Below are 17,320 nucleotides of genomic sequence, written 5' to 3'. Positions count from 1 at the left end.
ATGTCCATCCTGATGCCATCTTCCCCTTCCCTGGGTATAGAAGAAGGGTGCTGGCTCCACAGACCCTTGGAAACAGGGTATTCCAGACCTGGGGATATCCTGATCGGGGGAATTTTCCCAGTCCATCACAATGTAATCTACCATGAAACTCTCTCCCTTCCTGTTCCATTGGGACCTGCTCCAATCACCTGCCGCAAGTATGGTCATAGTGTTATTTTCTGCTAACATTTAGAACTGATTCATTAAAACCTCCTAAGTATGAATCTGTTTTGCTATGTACTTCTGTATGATCTCATCACAGAGTATGTGCAGATAACTGCAGGTATCTGTATCTTCTTGCTAGGGTGACTAGATGACTCTATGTCAGTGAAGCTAGGATGAGTCATGTCCAGTTTTTCGACTTTGCATCTATGACTCTGTAGTTTGTGTTTTATCAAGAGGGCAAACCATGAACTGGTTCAGCTACACATTTATAACGTAGGGTCAATCACATTGGCAGAGTGATTTAGTTTCCCCACTATGAATGTTAATAAAATGTGACAGTAAAGACATATATTTTTCTTAAAAAGTAAGGTATAAATTCTGTTGGTGAGGTCTCAGCTCTTCCTGTGCCTTCCAGGTTTGCTTTCCAGAACTACCAGTGGATGCAGAGCATGATGTTTGCCATCAGAGAGATTAACGGGGATCCAGATCTCTTACCCAACACCACCCTGGGGTTCTGGGTCTATGATTCATGTTTAATCCTGCAGCGAGGCCTTGAAGGGACTCTGTGGATGCTGACGGGACGGGAGGAGGCTGTTCCCAACTACAGGTGTCAGAAGAATCAGCTGGCCGCCGTAGTGGGGGATGCAGGGTCTCTCAGTTCTATCCCCATGGCTCGGTTATTGGGTCCATCAAGATACCCTCAGGTAGGTCCATTAAGATACCTTCAAGATCATTTAGCGCCCCTTCAGGTAATAACAGTATAACTAGTGCCAAGTGAGAGGGAGACTGGAACACAAGAAACCCACTGATCACTGAATACAACTTTAGCCTTACTGAACAGGTCTTTGTAGCTGGAATATGGCTGGCCACATAAGCAGGTGCAAGAAACGTTGTAGAAATATCATGTTCTTCTAAATGGACATGGCTCCATCAAGGAATTGTATCAAAATCATCTCTGGTTTGATTTAAGAGATCTTTTGAGGGATTAGACACTCTGACTGATTTCTCAGTCTGCTCCGGCTTTCACTTCCTCTCCCTTCTTGTGGATTTTGTTTCCATGTTTGACTGCCCCTTACATTTACAAATGAAACATTCTTCCTGGGGCTGGCTCAATGGCTGCCACATGCAAGACTTTGGTTCGGTTTCAGACTTGGCTTTCGATTCTCAAGCCAGCCCATGAGGAGGAGCTAACCTTAGCTGTATTCTGCAGCAGCACCAATCAGCCGCTGAAGGGCATACTTGCACTGGGGGGTCTGAAAGGAGCTGCTGTCCATATCTCTGAGTCAAGAACAACTCACGGGGATGGGTGGGCTGGGAAAAAGTGGGAAATAGCACAACAGGAGAAAATAGGGAATAAATCCCAGCTCTGTGAATGAAGGCTCAAGGTGCCTGAGAAGAACCTGAAGCCCAGCATTCAGCAGCAGGCAATAAACAGAACTATAAAATAGGTTCTCCTAATGCCTAAGCAAAAATCTCTCCAGTGGAACCGTGAATCCTATAAATCTGTTTTGTTTCTGGAGTGTGATGGAGAACCACTGAACGCCGTCCTCCCTATAAGATTCTTTTACGTATTTGAAGGCTTCTGTGTCATCCCTCTTTTCTTAAATTTCTCCAGCCACGGGACATAAGCTATGGAATGTGCTGCTGACGCAGACCTGTCAATGGTAACGGATGAGTTTGTGGTGGTTCATTGGTGTTGACGAGCCTTTGGCTTAGCTGAGATTCCAGTAGGCAGCAGCCAGCCAAGGGTTCTGTACAAATTATAGGTTGTTTTTTTTTTTGGGGGGGGGGGGAGAAGTGTAGTAAGAAACAAGGTACTATTTATTTATTTAGCATCGCTTATAACCCGCCTCCTCCACAGTGTTTGGTATGGTAAAACATTTTACATTCATAATGCATGCAACAATACAACAGTACAATCACTACTTAAAATATTCTACCTAGATTATTAATTAAAAACAATAGCATAACATAATGCCTTGACCTATTTCCTGTACAAATATAACTTTCTGTAATTCTTCGTATTGTCTTTCTAATCACTGCTGTAGTATGTTACGATTCATGCATTGAGCACTTAGTTGAGAAACAGCAATTTCTAGTGATCCCTCCCAGGCCCGTGTGGTTCTCCAAGTTTTTGTAACCTTTCACCCTCTGTTTCCTGTGCTGTCCACATCATTTCCTATTTTCTGTTTTGAAGTGAAGAAAAGCCCAGGAGTCAAGTAACAAGGGTTTTTGATTCAGAATATGTTCTAAATAAAATATTATGCAAATGTAAGTAGTTCACCACACAAATCTGATCCAGTTAAACAAGCTTCAACTAAATGAGTTCTTGCAAACCACCTATATATATATGGGATGCATATATTTATTTATTTATTTATTTATTTCTTTTGTATACCGACATTCGATCGAGATATCACATCGGTTTCCAGGTAACAGGTTGAATAGGGCGAGATCTGCCCTATTTTACATTTAACAAGATCACAATTGATTAAACTATTGAAGTAAAAAACATTGTAACATATGAATACAAATGAATGGGAGTATAATTTGTAGCATATAACTTGAAAGAGTATTTAAGACTTCCTGTTCACTAGAGGTTCAAGCAGGTATGCTGAGATTAAAATCCTTGCACCTAATCGATCAAAATGCTAAGAATATTTCTATTCATTTCACAGATCAGTTATTTCTCCACAAGCCCATTGCTGAGTGACCGCATCCAGTTTCCATCCTTCTTTCGGACCGTTCCCAGTGATGCCTTCCAGTCCCTGGGGCTGGCCCAACTAGTGATTCACTTTAGATGGACCTGGGTCGGGTTCTTGGCTTTAGATAATGACTATGGCCAGCAGGGGATGCAAAAGGTAAAGGAAGAGATCGTCAAGGCTGGAGCTTGTGTGGCTTTCTCAGAGACCATTGTCACGAGCCAAGCAGACAGAAACACAGACCGTATCGCCCACAGAATCAAAATCTCTTCGGCCAATGCCATCGTTGTCTTCTCAGGTGATACTAAGCTGGTCCCTGTGATGGATGAGATGCTGAGGCAGAATGTGACTGGAAAGATCTGGATAGCCAGCGAGGCTTGGTCCACATCCTCTCTTCTGTCCCAGCAGAAGTACGCTGGAATCCTCTCTGGTACCATTGGGTTTGCTCTTCATAGTGGAGAGATGCCAGGCTTTAAGGAGTTCCTCATCAGCACTTACCCTGCAAGGATCCCAGAGGATATATACCTCAGAAGATTCTGGGAAGAAGCCTTTGGCTGCAAGTGGCCAGAGGAAGACGCTCTCTTGAGGTCCTGGGATAACAGTACCAAGCTCTGCATGGGAACTGAGGATCTGGCAAATCTACAGAATATGTACACAGATGTCACCAATCTGAGGGTCACCTACAATGTCTATAACACGATTTATGCCATTGCGCATGCTTTGCAGGATCTGAGCTGTTGCCAGCAGGGGAGAGGCCCTTTCTTGCATGGCACCTGTACAGATGTTGTCCATTTTCAGCCATGGCAAGTAAGAACCGGTATTTTCTTATTAACACATTTAGTGCAAAAAATGAGCATTGGACAATGTATGATGGTCTTCCCCATTGCCATTTGAACAGGCTTAGGTGATAGGAAGTGTTATATGTTAAGTCTAAGGAAAGGCAAGAGTGGCACGGTACCTCATAAGGCAGCTCTTTTCTGTCTCTATGTCCTCAGCTTTCTCCCTCATCTCTCTCATCAGTTTCTTCACTCGCTCTCTCTTTCTGCTCTCTGATATTGTGAAGACCTAGGTGCCTAAAGCTTAAAGCTGAGAACCCTACACTTCAAGCCCTTAAGACACAAGGTTTCTAAATTTAGGAATCTAAAAACGGGGGTACGGGAAGGTTGGGGGAACGAACTTTGATACTCAGCGCTGATTTCAAGCCCCCAGATGCCAACTGTAAGGTGCCTGACTGGAGCATCTGACTTAGATCATTTATCAAGCTGTGTTAGGGGTTTACTGCCCGGTGGATACCTTGTATCAGCGATAACCCCCAGTCAGGCCGATGCAATATCGTGCGCTGAGCCTAACGCACAGGTTTTTTTTTTTTTTTTTTAAATATTTCTTTATTGAATAGAATAACTTTAACAGCAGGGAACACAACCAATGAAAAAGACTTAGCAGTACTGCAAGAATCAATAATTCCCAAATTGCAATTTAACCAAGCTTTGGACATGATTATGAAAAAGAAATGAAAAATAAAAGTCACGATTTAAGTCCTTTCTTCTTCTTTTGCTTTTGTGATTGAATCAGTTATTCACACTTACACTGTTCCATTCTTACACAAACGTCCATCTGTGTTCATACCAAGATCTCAAACAAATTAAATAGCCCGGATACGGTACCATAAAGCACAGTTTACAACAAATGCAAAACTTTAGACCATAAAAAAAAAATAACCTTTCTGCTTTATCAATGAGGTTGGATGTCCACTATACATATGTTGACACATTCTTTCCATAGCAGCAAAATTTCTCATTTGTTTTTCAAAGTACTAATTTAGGAAGCTCTTCATTATGCCATGTTAATAGAATCACTTTTTTTTTTTTTTTTGCTAAATTCAGAGCAATACTTAACAGCTTAGTGTCCCCTGCTGGCAATTTCACAGTATCTTGAAAAGAATCTAAGTTCAACAGTTTTTCCGGACCATGTTATGGTGACTCGTAATAACTTACTTAAAAAATCGCAAACTCCTCGCCAATAAACATAAGTTTATTTATTTATTTAAGAACTTTTCTATACCAGTATTCGTGGGTACATCATATCGGTTTACAGATAACTTAACGTATTACAGAGAACAAGGGTGGGGGGAAACAAGGGAACGATAGAGGAATCAAAGAACAAGGGGGGTGAGGAGGGGTAAATGGAATAATAGGAGAAACTAATATGAACGAGGAAGCTAGAGGACGGTAACACGGGAAAATGGGTACTAAAATACACAGGGGAAGAGGATTCAGACAAAAGGTGGCGTAACTAATAAATAACGGCTAGATGGTACGGGGTAACAAGGCATAGAAAATACTGAAAAACGGGGCAAAAATATATTGAGATACAAGGCATAAGAAATACTGAAATACAAGATGTAAAATATACTGAAATTCAAGGCATAAAATATACTGAAATACAAGGCATAAAATATACTGAAATACAGGGGGAATCAAGGACAGGACTAAAAATGGATAATATAAAATAAGGTGAATCTAGTAAAAAAGGCAAAAGATAAACTGAAATACATGAGAGGGAATTTACAGGACTAACACTGGATGAAATAATATAAGATGAATACAGTAAACTATATAAAATGTGATGAATACAGTGAAATAATAGGGATGAACAGCCAGCGAACATATGACACAAGTCACCTATGGAATTATGACATTTTAAACAACTGTCATAATTGCATTTAACTCCCATTGCTCTAGTTGTATAAACACGATGGAGTATTTTAAACTGCACTTCCCTCAAATTCGCAGCTTTCAAATGTTTATATAGGACAACAAAAGCTGCCCTGCATGTCTTTAGCATTCAGGGGAATTCCCAATTCTTCGCTCCATAGTGCTGACAATTTTGACAAACCAACAAATTGTTCAGAGTAGTTAAATCACAAGCAGATTGTGATAAATTGCAGGAAGACCTTGTGAGACTGGAAAATTGGGCATCCAAATGGCAGATGAAATTTAATGTGGATAAGTGCAAGGTGATGCATATAGGGAAAAATAACCCATGCTATAATTACACGATGTTGGGTTCCATATTAGGTGCTACAACCCAAGAAAGAGATCTAGGTGTCATAGTGGCTAACACATTGAAATCGTCGGTTCAGTGTGCTGCGGCAGTCAAAAAAGCAAACAGAATGTTGGGAATTATTAGAAAAGGAATGATGAATAAAACGGAAAATGTCATAATGCCTCTGTATCGCTCCATGGTGAGACCGCACCTTGAATACTGTGTACAATTCTGGTCGCCGCATCTCAAAAAAGATATAATTGCGATGGAGAAGGTACAGAGAAGGGCTACCAAAATGATAAGGGGAATGGAACAACTCCCCTATGAGGAAAGACTAAAGAGGTTAGGACTTTTCAGCTTGGAGAAGAGATGACTGAGGGGGGATATGATAGAGGTGTTTAAAATCATGAGAGGTCTAGAACGGGTAGACGTGAATCGGTTATTTACTCTTTCGGATAGTAGAAAGACTAGGGGACACTCCATGAAGTTAGCATGGGGCACATTTAAAACTAATCGGAGAAAGTTCTTTTTTACTCAACGCACAATTAAACTCTGGAATTTGTTGCCAGAGAATGTGGTTCGTGCAGTTAGTATAGCTGTGTTTAAAAAAGGATTGGATAAGTTCTTGGAGGAGAAGTCCATTACCTGCTATTAAGTTCACTTAGAGAATAGCCACTGCCATTAGCAATGGTTACATGGAATAGACTTAGTTTTTGGGTACTTGCCAGGTTCTTATGGCCTGGATTGGCCACTGTTGGAAACAGGATGCTGGGCTTGATGGACCCTTGGTCTGACCCAGTATGGCATTTTCTTATGTTCTTATGTTCTTAGGAGGCGCTTCCTTTATCTGCAACATCCACGTACTTAGTTTATTAAATTTTGGGGGACGTGTCTAAGGAACAGTCTTCTCGATCCGTAAATGAGATGACATCTAGGTTATTAGTCCCCACTGGGAAGCAATGGTGCCTAGATTGTAAATAGGCGACTTTTTTTAGGAATACCCTAAGCTTCTGTCAATTGTTGAAAAGACGATAACATTTTGGATTCTTGATCCACTAACTGTCCTATGCAGTACAGACCCTTCATTTTTCCATTCTTTAAATACCCCATAATCCAGATCGCGTGGAAAGTCTGGATTTCCTATCAAACTCAAAAAGGGGGATATGTCTATGGCGAGTGTTTGTTAGGAAGGCGTCACCATTTCCTTGATTTTTGGATGGATTTCAACCATCTGTGTTGAATCGATTTCTTAAGTAGGGAGTGATGTAACCGAGCAACTGGTGCTCAAGGCGCGGTTAATTCTGCCAGGAGTGGGTCAGGGTCAAATTTGGAATGTAAGGAGACCCAGTCCTGTATATATCAATGTAAGGGCCGCAGTGTTATATGATCTCAACTCATGCACAGCCTGGCCTCCCTGTGCTTCAGGTTGGCTTAGACAACTATCAGAAAATTTGTGCACGTTTCTTTTTCCATATAAACGTGGATACGGCAGATCTTAAGCTTTTAAGTTCTTTTGTTCTCATCCACAATGGGAGCATCCATAAAACATATAGCATTTTAGGTAAAACAATCATTTTTACCACCGCACTTCTTCCTAACAGGGACAACGAATAATCCACCCACCTAGTTAGCAAATTTTTACAATCATTTAGGGCCCGGGTTTTGCTGATACAGGTCTTCCTCTGTGCGAGATAACTGAATTCCTAAATATTTCAGGCCCTGCAAGTTCTATTTAAATGGAAATGGCTTTCCTCAATTGTCCTTTAAAGTGAGGGAACAATGGAAAAAGCATCAGACTTCCAGTAATTTATTCTTAATCCCGAGAAAGCACTGAAATTCTGAATAGCCTCCTTAATTAATGCCACACTTTGTTCAGGGTTTCCCAGGAACAACAACATGTCATCAGCCATTAAGCTAAATTTAAGTTCTCCCTTTGAATCCCTGTAACCCTTTCAAATAAATTTCCAAAGGTTCCAAAGCCAAACATAGAGTAGAGGTGATAGGATATATATGGGACAGAACCAGCTAGCAGCAATTTTTGTCAGATGGAGCCTAGAGTGCCCCACTAGCCCATCAGAAAGGCAATGGTGTGACCAGGGGGAGGGTTCGATAGGATGGGCTATAGTGATGGGAGATGGGGATGGCGCCATGCAATTTTTTCTAAAGGTGGTGAGCTAGTATTTTACTGGCAGTATCGAGTATCACAGCCTAGTAAACCCCGTGGTACTTTACTCCTCCAGGGGAAAATACAGTGGCTTATTAAATGACCCCCTTAGAATCCTAGACTAGATGGGTTGTATGGTCTTTATCTGTTATGTTGATTTTTCTGTTGGGCTCTCTCATCTTCTTCTCTCTGTGTCTGTGACTCCCTCCATCTTTCTGCCTCTACTTCCCTTTTCTCTCTTCTTCTTGATCTGTCTTTCCCCATTTCTCAATATCAGCTTTTCCCAGCATTTCTGTTTTACTGTTAATCAATTCTCTTTCATTGTGTTCAGTTTTTATGCACCATCTTTTCTGTCTCTCTTTCCTCCCCATATCACTTCATCTCCGTCTCTCTCATTCCCTCCTTTTGTCCTCCTTCCTCTCCATTCCTTGAACTGCGAATACGCCTGATGGTAGATATTATCGACTAAATCACAAACTGGAAAACGGAAACCATCATAGTAAAGCTCCTTCATTCTTCTCTCTGCCTCCAGCTTCTGCATTATATCAAGAATGTCCATTTTCATAATAAAGTTGGCAAAGAGATCTTTTTCGATGGGGATGGAAATGCTCCTGCCCAGTATGACATAGTAAACTGGCAGCGGAGTGCTGAGGGCACCATCAGACACCTGAAGGTGGGCAGCTATGACTCCAGGGCCCCTTCAGGGCAGCGCCTCATCATCAACATTAGTGCCATCGTGTGGGCTTCAGGGGAGGGACAGGTAGGTAGATGTCCTCAGAGAAGATCCTGCTACATACATATAATTTAGTGGGCCCCTAGATGGCATACCATGCGAGCAGAAAATTCTCCAGAAATGGATGCCAGATCAAGCAAGATAATTTATTTGTCCTAGCAGAGAATTCATCAAGCAAGTATCTAGGTAGAGCCCTATTTACAGACTCTGTGAAGTGGGATGTTTTTACAGAATAAGCATGCAATTCAAGATTAGTCGGGGGAGGGGGGTAGTGGTGGTGGATTTTTATGCTGCTCACGCACCTTTTAGACATGTGGAAATTCCCATTGAAAAGCTTTTCATGCAGCTGTTTCACCTGTGTAAAACGATTTTAAAAAATCACTCTTGTCGTGACACCTCATCCAGTGAATGATTTGTACAGTGAATGGAAATAATCCATCTGAGGATAATTTATCCCATGACATTTTGTCCAAAGGACACACTTTTTCATTGGCGATTCTTTCAGTTGGTACAATTGGTCCAATCACATTTTTTTTTTTACAACTGTCAATTTGTGCAATGAGTTTGATTCAACCCAGAACAATTGATCATGTGATGTCTCATCCAATGGTACAATTCATCAAATAACCTATTGTTTAAGGGGTAATATTCAACAAGGATTTAAGTGCATAAACTCCAGTTTATGCGTGCACATTGTCGTTTGAAAATTATTGGGGGGGGGGGGGTTGTGTGGGGAAAAGTAACTTGATTGTGTGCATACTCTCCCCTACATTCACAGTAGGCATTCAAAGAGGGTGAAGGAATCACTATTGCACATATTTTATTTATTTAAAATTCTTATAAACTTCTTAAAGCAAATTAATCATACTAAGTGGTGAACATGACAAATATAAAAACATAAAAAGACATAAAACATAACAGAATATAAAATATACTTTTGACTTCAGAATGTATGTGCACAAATGTACATGATGAAAGTACTGCTCAGAGACATTATACATGAACTGCTGAATATTATCCTCCTAAAGAACAAATCCAATTATTCCGTTGGATAATTTGTGCATTTTCACTTATCAAAATGTTATTATTTGCATATTTGGTCCAATAGATAGTTTCTGTAATGTTGATATGTTGAATAAGTACAACTCATCTAATGACAATTTATCCAAATGAAATTACCTCCAGCGGACAATAGAATTGAACCAATGATATTTTATCCAGTTGCAATGTAGATAATAATGATTCATTCATCGGGTAAAATTTGTTCAATAATATTTCTTTCAATAAACATTCTCTTAAAGGCTTATTCAACCAGTTGGTAATATTTGGTCAAAGACATTTTATGCCATTGTCAAGTTCTCTAATGCAGATTAATCAGTGGACATTGGTAAGGGCTCTTCAGCTCGGAGAAGAGAAGATGGAAAGAGGATATGATTGAGATTTATAAAATCACGAGTTGGGTGATATGGGTAAATAAGGAATGATTATTTAACCTTTCATATAACAATAAGATTAGGAGACACTCCATTAGATTAAAATAGCAACCGGCAGATTTAAAATAAATCGTATGAAGTAAGTTTCACTCAGCATACAATCAAGTTATGGAATCTGTTGCCAGATGATGTGGTCATGGCAACTATCATAGTGGAGCTCAAAAGAAAGTTGGACAAGTTCCTGAAGGAAAACTACTCCATAAACAGTTATTAGCCAGGTAGACTTGTCAAAGCCAGAGCTTATCCCTCGGCGTGAGATACAAGAAATAGATCAACTATTGTGGATGTGCTGGACACTTATGACTCGGACTGGCCATTGTTAGAGATAGGATGCTGGGCTCGATGGACCTTGGTCTGATTCAGCATGGCACTTCTTATGTTATTATATTCTTTTGAATGTTTCATTATTAAATACAAATTATTTGGTTTATTTATTGGTGTCATTGAATAAATTGTGCCCTATGGAAATTTGTCATTGGATGAACTGACCAAGACACAAAAGCATCAAATACAATTGAAGCCTACTTATTGGGGTAATTAAAGGAACAGCATATGCTCTAACACCACCATAGTTACCATGTTCGTCAAATCCTGAGCACTTAACATACAAATTCCCTTGTAGACAAAGTCAATCATTATAGTGCTTGAGATTAATTCCCTGATTGGTAGAAAATTACAAATTACAGTAGCGCTTGAAAATCTTTTTTTTTTTTTTTAATATGTCTACAGGTGCCATCCTCATTGTGCAGTCCAAGCTGCCCTACTGGCTATAGGACAGCTATTAGAGAAGGGGATCCTGTCTGCTGTTTCCAGTGTGTTTTGTGTTCACCAGGAGAGGTCACTAACCAGACCAGTATGTTGATGAGCAGTACAGCATTAACATCTGAAATATATAACTTCCAAGCTTGGTAACATTCTTATTTATGTTATCTTTCAGACTCTGCAGAATGTTCCAAGTGCTCATGGAATCAATGGTCCAATGCCAAACAAGACCAATGTGTTCCAAGGACCTTAGATTTCCTCTCCTATGAAGACCTTTTTGGGGCTACTTTGGCAGCAATCAGCATTATTTTCTCTCTGATTCCTCTTGTTTCCTTGGGACTTTTCATTTATTACAGAAACACGCCCATTGTCAAAGCCAACAACCGCAGCCTCAGCTTTGTCCTGCTTCTGGCCCTCACTCTCTGTTTCCTCTGCTCACTGACTTTCATTGGTTACCCAAGCCCAGAGAAATGCCTCTTCAGACAAGCTGCATTTGGCATTAGTTTTGCTCTTTGCGTATCTTGTGTGTTGGCTAAAACTATCATGGTGGTTATTGCCTTCAAAGCCACGAAGCCCAATAGTGATTTAAGGAGATGGGTGGGTCCCCAGATGTCTTATGTGATAATCAGTGCTTGTACCCTGATTCAGGTTCTTGTGTGTGTCTCTTGGTTACTTCTCTCTCCACCTTTCTCAGAATATAACATTCATACTCAGCCTGGAAGGATAATAGTTGAATGTAATGAAGGGTCTCCCATTGCTTTCTGGTTTATGCTGGGCTATCTTGGGCTTCTGGCCACCATCAGTTTCCTAGTGGCCTTCCTAGCCAGAAACCTTCCTGACAGCTTCAATGAAGCTACATTTATCACCTTCAGTATGCTGGCATTCCTCAGCGTGTGGCTGTCCTTTATCCCGGCCTACCTCAGTACCCATGGCAAGTACATGGTTGCCATGGAGATCTTTGCCATCTTGTCTTCCAGTTCTGCCTTGTACTCATGTATCTTCTTTCCCAAATGTTTCATCATTTTAGTGAGGCCTGAGATGAACTCAAAGAGGAATCTGATGGGAAGAAAGTGATATCACAGGAAATTTAAAGATATTTAGGCACAAAATGTAGAATTAGTTGTAACTCAGTACTATTTTGTTTTTTTATAATTTCATTACATTGAATAAAGGCAATTTAGATGTAACCTATGAGTTCCTCTCTGGAAGGATACCAGGGCTCGGAGTTTGAGGGGCCATAATGCACCACATGCCAACCCAAAGTTCTTTGATGGGGAAGAATTTATCCTTTAGAGCCCAATTCATAAGAATGGAACCAGTCCAAGGAGAGATGGCACCCAAAGATGCAGTTCCAAAAACAAAATCCTTACTGCAAAGAAAAGGTGAAAGAGTTTCAGATATTTTCCTTCTTCCTCCTATGGAAAATGTTGGTAACTCTGGATGATGCACAGCACATTGGGACAATCTTCTAACCTTTGACTGGGAATAGTTGTTACCCCCCCCCCCCTCGGACTAGTGATAATTTTCTAAATAGCAAAGAAAAAAAAAAGGTATCTGGTCAGGACTAATGGCAGCCTTTGCCTTCCACTCCAGCTGCAATGGGGAAAAAGGAAGGAAGTTCAAAAAGCTTCCAGGTCGGCGACAGAAAAGGTTTCACGTCGGCACCTTGGCATGACCTGGCAGAAAATCACCGCTGATTGTAGCTGGCTAGCTCTTGAACCTCCACGCCACCTATCGCCACCTCTGGAGACTCTGACCTGTTCTCCAATGCACGGGAGACTGAGACAATCTCTCTCTTTCCTTGCCTTGGGAGAAATCCAGCATATATGCAGCCTCTCCCACCTTCTCTCCACGACACCCCATCGAGACTCACAGAGTCCACCTTTACAGTTTTGAAGGAAACGACCCTCAGTCACTCTCCACTAACTCTGCTCCCACTGCGATGCTATGCTAAAAGCCTAGCGGGCTGTACGTACAGTTAAGATTTTTATATTTTATGCTTATCTTTTTTCTTTTTGTCATCCCAGAGCGAGTTACAATAAACTACATCTTTACCACATTATATTATTACAAATAAAGGAGTAAACTCTTTGGGCCGAATTTTAAAAGCGTTGCTCGCGCTAAAAGACCTATATATGTGAGTATGTGGGCCACATGTGAGCGACTTGAATTTTAAATGCTGCTAGTTATGTGCGTAGATGTGCATGCGCGAGCTAAAAAAGAAAAGGGTGTGTGTGTGAAAAAGGGACAGGGCCTGGGCATTCCAGGACGGGGCCAACAGTAACGCGTGTATTCCATGTTTTAAAACGGGAGGCCACGGCACGCATCAGCTCATAGCCGTGAATATGTTTACTGCTGCCCTTGGTGAGGCACATTTTAGGCCTAACGTGGCAGGGTGATGGGGCCGGGTCAACTGGAGGGAGCTCAGGGTGAAGAGCTAGAGGGGCCCGGATGACTAATTGGGAAAAACTGGGAATGTACTTTGCTTGAGTATATTTTAAAATCCACTTACCTATACGCCCAAAAACGTCTTAAGGAAGATTCGCAAAGGACGCGTAAAATTAAGAGCATACATGCGTGTGGTAGGTGTATTTTATTTTATTTTATTTTATTTTTTTAATTCTTTATTTATGAATTTTAACAACAAACTAAAATTCACCAATTTTTGTATCCAATTTTACATTGAATTCTTAAGGAATAAACTAGATACATAAACATTTTACAAATAATAAAGATAAACATGATTTCTCTAGTTTTCCAATTACTAAACTATAGTGGAAGCCTGTGGAGCAAAACCAAATATCATAAATCTAAACAAAAAATCCTATAAGGGCAGAAGAGCACAAAATTTTCTATATTTTAATTCCAACTTCACTTATTTTAATTTGGAGGTTCCGTATCCCTACTCTGAGTACTACGTTCTTCCAAGAATTTTTCCAAATCTAGAGGATCATAATATATATATTTTACCCCATCCACCTTCATAATGCATTTGCATGGGAATCTTACATTAATCTGTATTCCAAATGTTCTAGCCTGATTGGCTAGAGTGATACATTTCTTTCTCCTTGTTTGCGTGTCCTTGGCTACATCTGGATATACCCATAGTTTCTGACCCAGATAGAGAGAGGATCTATTATGCATAAATGATTTTAATACCTTATCCCTATCTAGGGAGAGGGCAAATTTAACAATTAAAGTACCTCTTTTCTCGATCTGGGCGCTATATGATGTTTCTAACAATTCTGTAATATTCAAAGTGGATTCTTGTGGGGGTACAGCGTTTTGATTTCCTTCACCCAGAAAATATGCACTGATAATAGAGGGAAGATTATCAGAGGGAAAAGACAAGACTTCAATAAAATAGTTTCTAAGCTGCTCTATTGGGGAAGTCAACTTACATTTTGGGAAATTTACAAATCTAAGATTAGGGTAGCGAACTACATTTTCTAAATTTTCAAGTTTTCTGGATAAGATGTTTTCTCCTCTTATTATTGATGTTTGTACCTCTTTTATCTTAGTTATATCTTCTTCCACTTTCTTAAGGGTTGTCCCATTATTTATTACCATCGGGCTTATACTCTGTAGTGTAGACTGCACATCTTTAATGTTAACATTTAAATTCTCAACATATTTCTGTAAAGACATTATTGCTGACCATAACATTTCCAATGAAACTAGTTTAGATTCACCAGGCTTAACATTTGGGGTGGGTGGCATACATAATAACTTGGACAGTTCTTGTTCTGTAGTCTTTTCAGGGGAGGGAACAAACGTACTTGTTCCAATAGCCAAAGATCTTCCAATGACTTCTCCAGCTCTTTGATCCAATAGAGGAGGTATGTCCCCCTCTTTTCTCGTCACTGCAGACTTGTTACCATGAGCTTCCTCTAACGGATTCACCCCTATGAACGCTGTCCGTAATATTGGTGAACCTAGATCATTAGTGTCTGCAGTAATCTTTGGTTGTAGAGGCATCGTTGGGACCCCGGGACTCAGGCTTACATCTCCCGACAAGGGGGATACTTGCTCCAATTCCCCCATTGTAATGGGACACTCCGGGGCCAAATTATCTGTGCGTGTGTAGAAACCAGTTAAAGTTGTTTGTAAGGGGCCAGGCCTTGCAGGGGTAGAGGCATCCTGCCTGACCTTGCCTTTTCTCTTTGTGTGCGGCATAAATTTACTTAATAAAAGTTATAACAACTTAATGGTTCTACTCACTCTTCTGTCGTCTTAAAACAGCGATGTAGGAGGAGGAGGGGTTCCTGGGCTGTGGCCAAAGGCGGTGGCAGCCTTCCAGCCTTCGCCGGCCTAAGCCGGTCCAAGCCGCGCGCCCCTTACGGAGCGCGCGGATTAGGCAGCGCGCGCCGACGGAGGCAATGCGACGTCTACTCTTCAATTTGAAGAGGCGGACGCTCCTCTGACGTCACTCCAGCCTCAATCTGGTTCCCGGACACCGGGGCTCCTCTGCTGTTCCGGGGCTCGACCTTGGATGTCTCTGGGTCTCCAAAAAGTGACGACCAGCCTGGTAGTCCTTCTCACCTCCGACTCAGGCTCCCCAGGGATTACAGCGTCTACTCTTCAATTTGAAGGGGCGGATGCTCCGCTGACGTCACTTCAGCCTCAATCTGGTTCCCGGACACCGGGGCTGCTCTGCTGTTCCGGGGCTCGACTCTGGATGTCTCTGGGTCTCCAAAAAGTGATGACCAGCCTGGTAGCCCTTCTCACCTCCGACTCAGGCTCCCCCGGTGTATTTTAAATCATATGCGTGCAAACGTGCTCATGATTTAAAATTCCAGAGCATGTTCACTCGAGCACCCGTAGGCATGTGCAAGGGTACCCGCGCGCTTATTTTAAAGTTACTGAGCCTGTCAAACTTATAGTTGAGTTCTGAGGCCAACAGCTGTTATTGAGCCAATGTGTTTTCCTTCTGGACTCTTATCAAGCAATCCTTTGATCAAATCTGTAGAAATACCTTAAATAATGGACTTTGAATGAGGTGCCTGGGATGAAATCTCTATTGCACATGACTCACAATAAAAGTATTTCAAGGGATCGCTAGAGACACTTACGGAGCACTCATTCCTTCAACAGAGTCCGTGCCTTTATGATATGTTAACAGGAAAACTGAATATTTCTATTAAAAACCTTATGATATTTGTATAGGTGTGCATATTCACTCCAGTAAAACTACTTGTTTAAAAACTTGGTTCATTGAACTGGCTTAGTCTGTGCAGTTAAAAATCTCAAGCCGAGCAAATTTAGCTGAATAAAAAAGAGGCCAGGTTGGATGTGCTCTTGGAGCAGGCTTTCAAATTTTGATGGTTAGCAGCTTGATGCTCACTGCTGATTGGCTTAATTTAGCTGGATAACCCAGTCCATGTACCTTGCAGGCACAAATTTATCCGTTCAAATTTTGAGCGGTTAGACTTAGCTGGGTATTCAGCTGCACCATGAGCCAGGTAAGGATGGCTGAGATATCTGGGTAAAGATAACCGGGTGAGCTTGCCCGGTTCTCTTACCCTGTCAGAGGGTTTTTGAATAGTAACCCCGTCATGTCTATGTGCTGTGTTTCACGCATCCCGCATTTATTACCCAGAGTCTGCTCAGATTTCCAAAGCTCTTCCGCTGGAGATCTGCTAGAAATTGACTGGAGATCTGCGGGTTTTGCTGGAGACTTGGAGTTTTTTAGATGGACTGCTGAACGCATCAGAAAGTTCTCCAGTTTCACCCTAAGAGCTGCAAAGCTGACTTACATCCCAGTGGAGTTCATGGATCAAGAAAACCTATCTTAGCAAAAGGCACTAGGCAGCTCTGTAAATTTTAAGAGAACTGACTCCAGCGCATGAAATGCATCAGTGGGATTGGTTCTGTGTGACCTGGCAATTCCCGAATGCTGTAACATCTGTAGACCACTCTGATGCATTCTTTCCCCAAACTAATTTCCCCTTCCAAATTGAATTTAATAAGATAATGCAACAGCTCCCAGGAGCAGCTGCACCTTCCTTCTCACATTAATACTCAAAAGCTCTAATCATCCATCTTCCGGGAATGCTCTTTTATACATACAGACATATATATATATCTATCTACAGATAAAAGTCACCCAGTTTTAATATGAGCAGAGGGGAGGCTCGGAGATTTAGTCGGGAGGAATCTTATAAGGAGGGCAGACAGCACACTGTGACTGGACACCGGCAAAAAACCCCTGCCACCT

At 41.3% G+C, this 17,320-nt stretch overlaps 1 protein-coding gene across 1 annotated transcript; it reads left to right on the top strand.

Moving 5' to 3' along the window:
- On the top strand, positions 1-12,177 carry LOC115077451 (extracellular calcium-sensing receptor-like). Its single transcript, XM_029579743.1, has 6 exons — positions 1-197; positions 620-908; positions 2,883-3,713; positions 8,648-8,875; positions 11,071-11,194; positions 11,279-12,177. Exons 1-6 carry the CDS (start codon positions 1-3, stop codon positions 12,175-12,177), a joined length of 2,568 nt encoding a protein of 855 aa, XP_029435603.1.
- The last annotated feature ends 5,143 nt before the right edge of the window (positions 12,178-17,320 follow it).

This window comes from Rhinatrema bivittatum, chromosome 16 (assembly GCF_901001135.1).
Source record: "Rhinatrema bivittatum chromosome 16, aRhiBiv1.1, whole genome shotgun sequence".
Classification (NCBI taxonomy): Eukaryota; Metazoa; Chordata; class Amphibia; order Gymnophiona; family Rhinatrematidae; genus Rhinatrema; species Rhinatrema bivittatum.
This window is presented reverse-complemented; position numbering and strand designations above follow the sequence as displayed.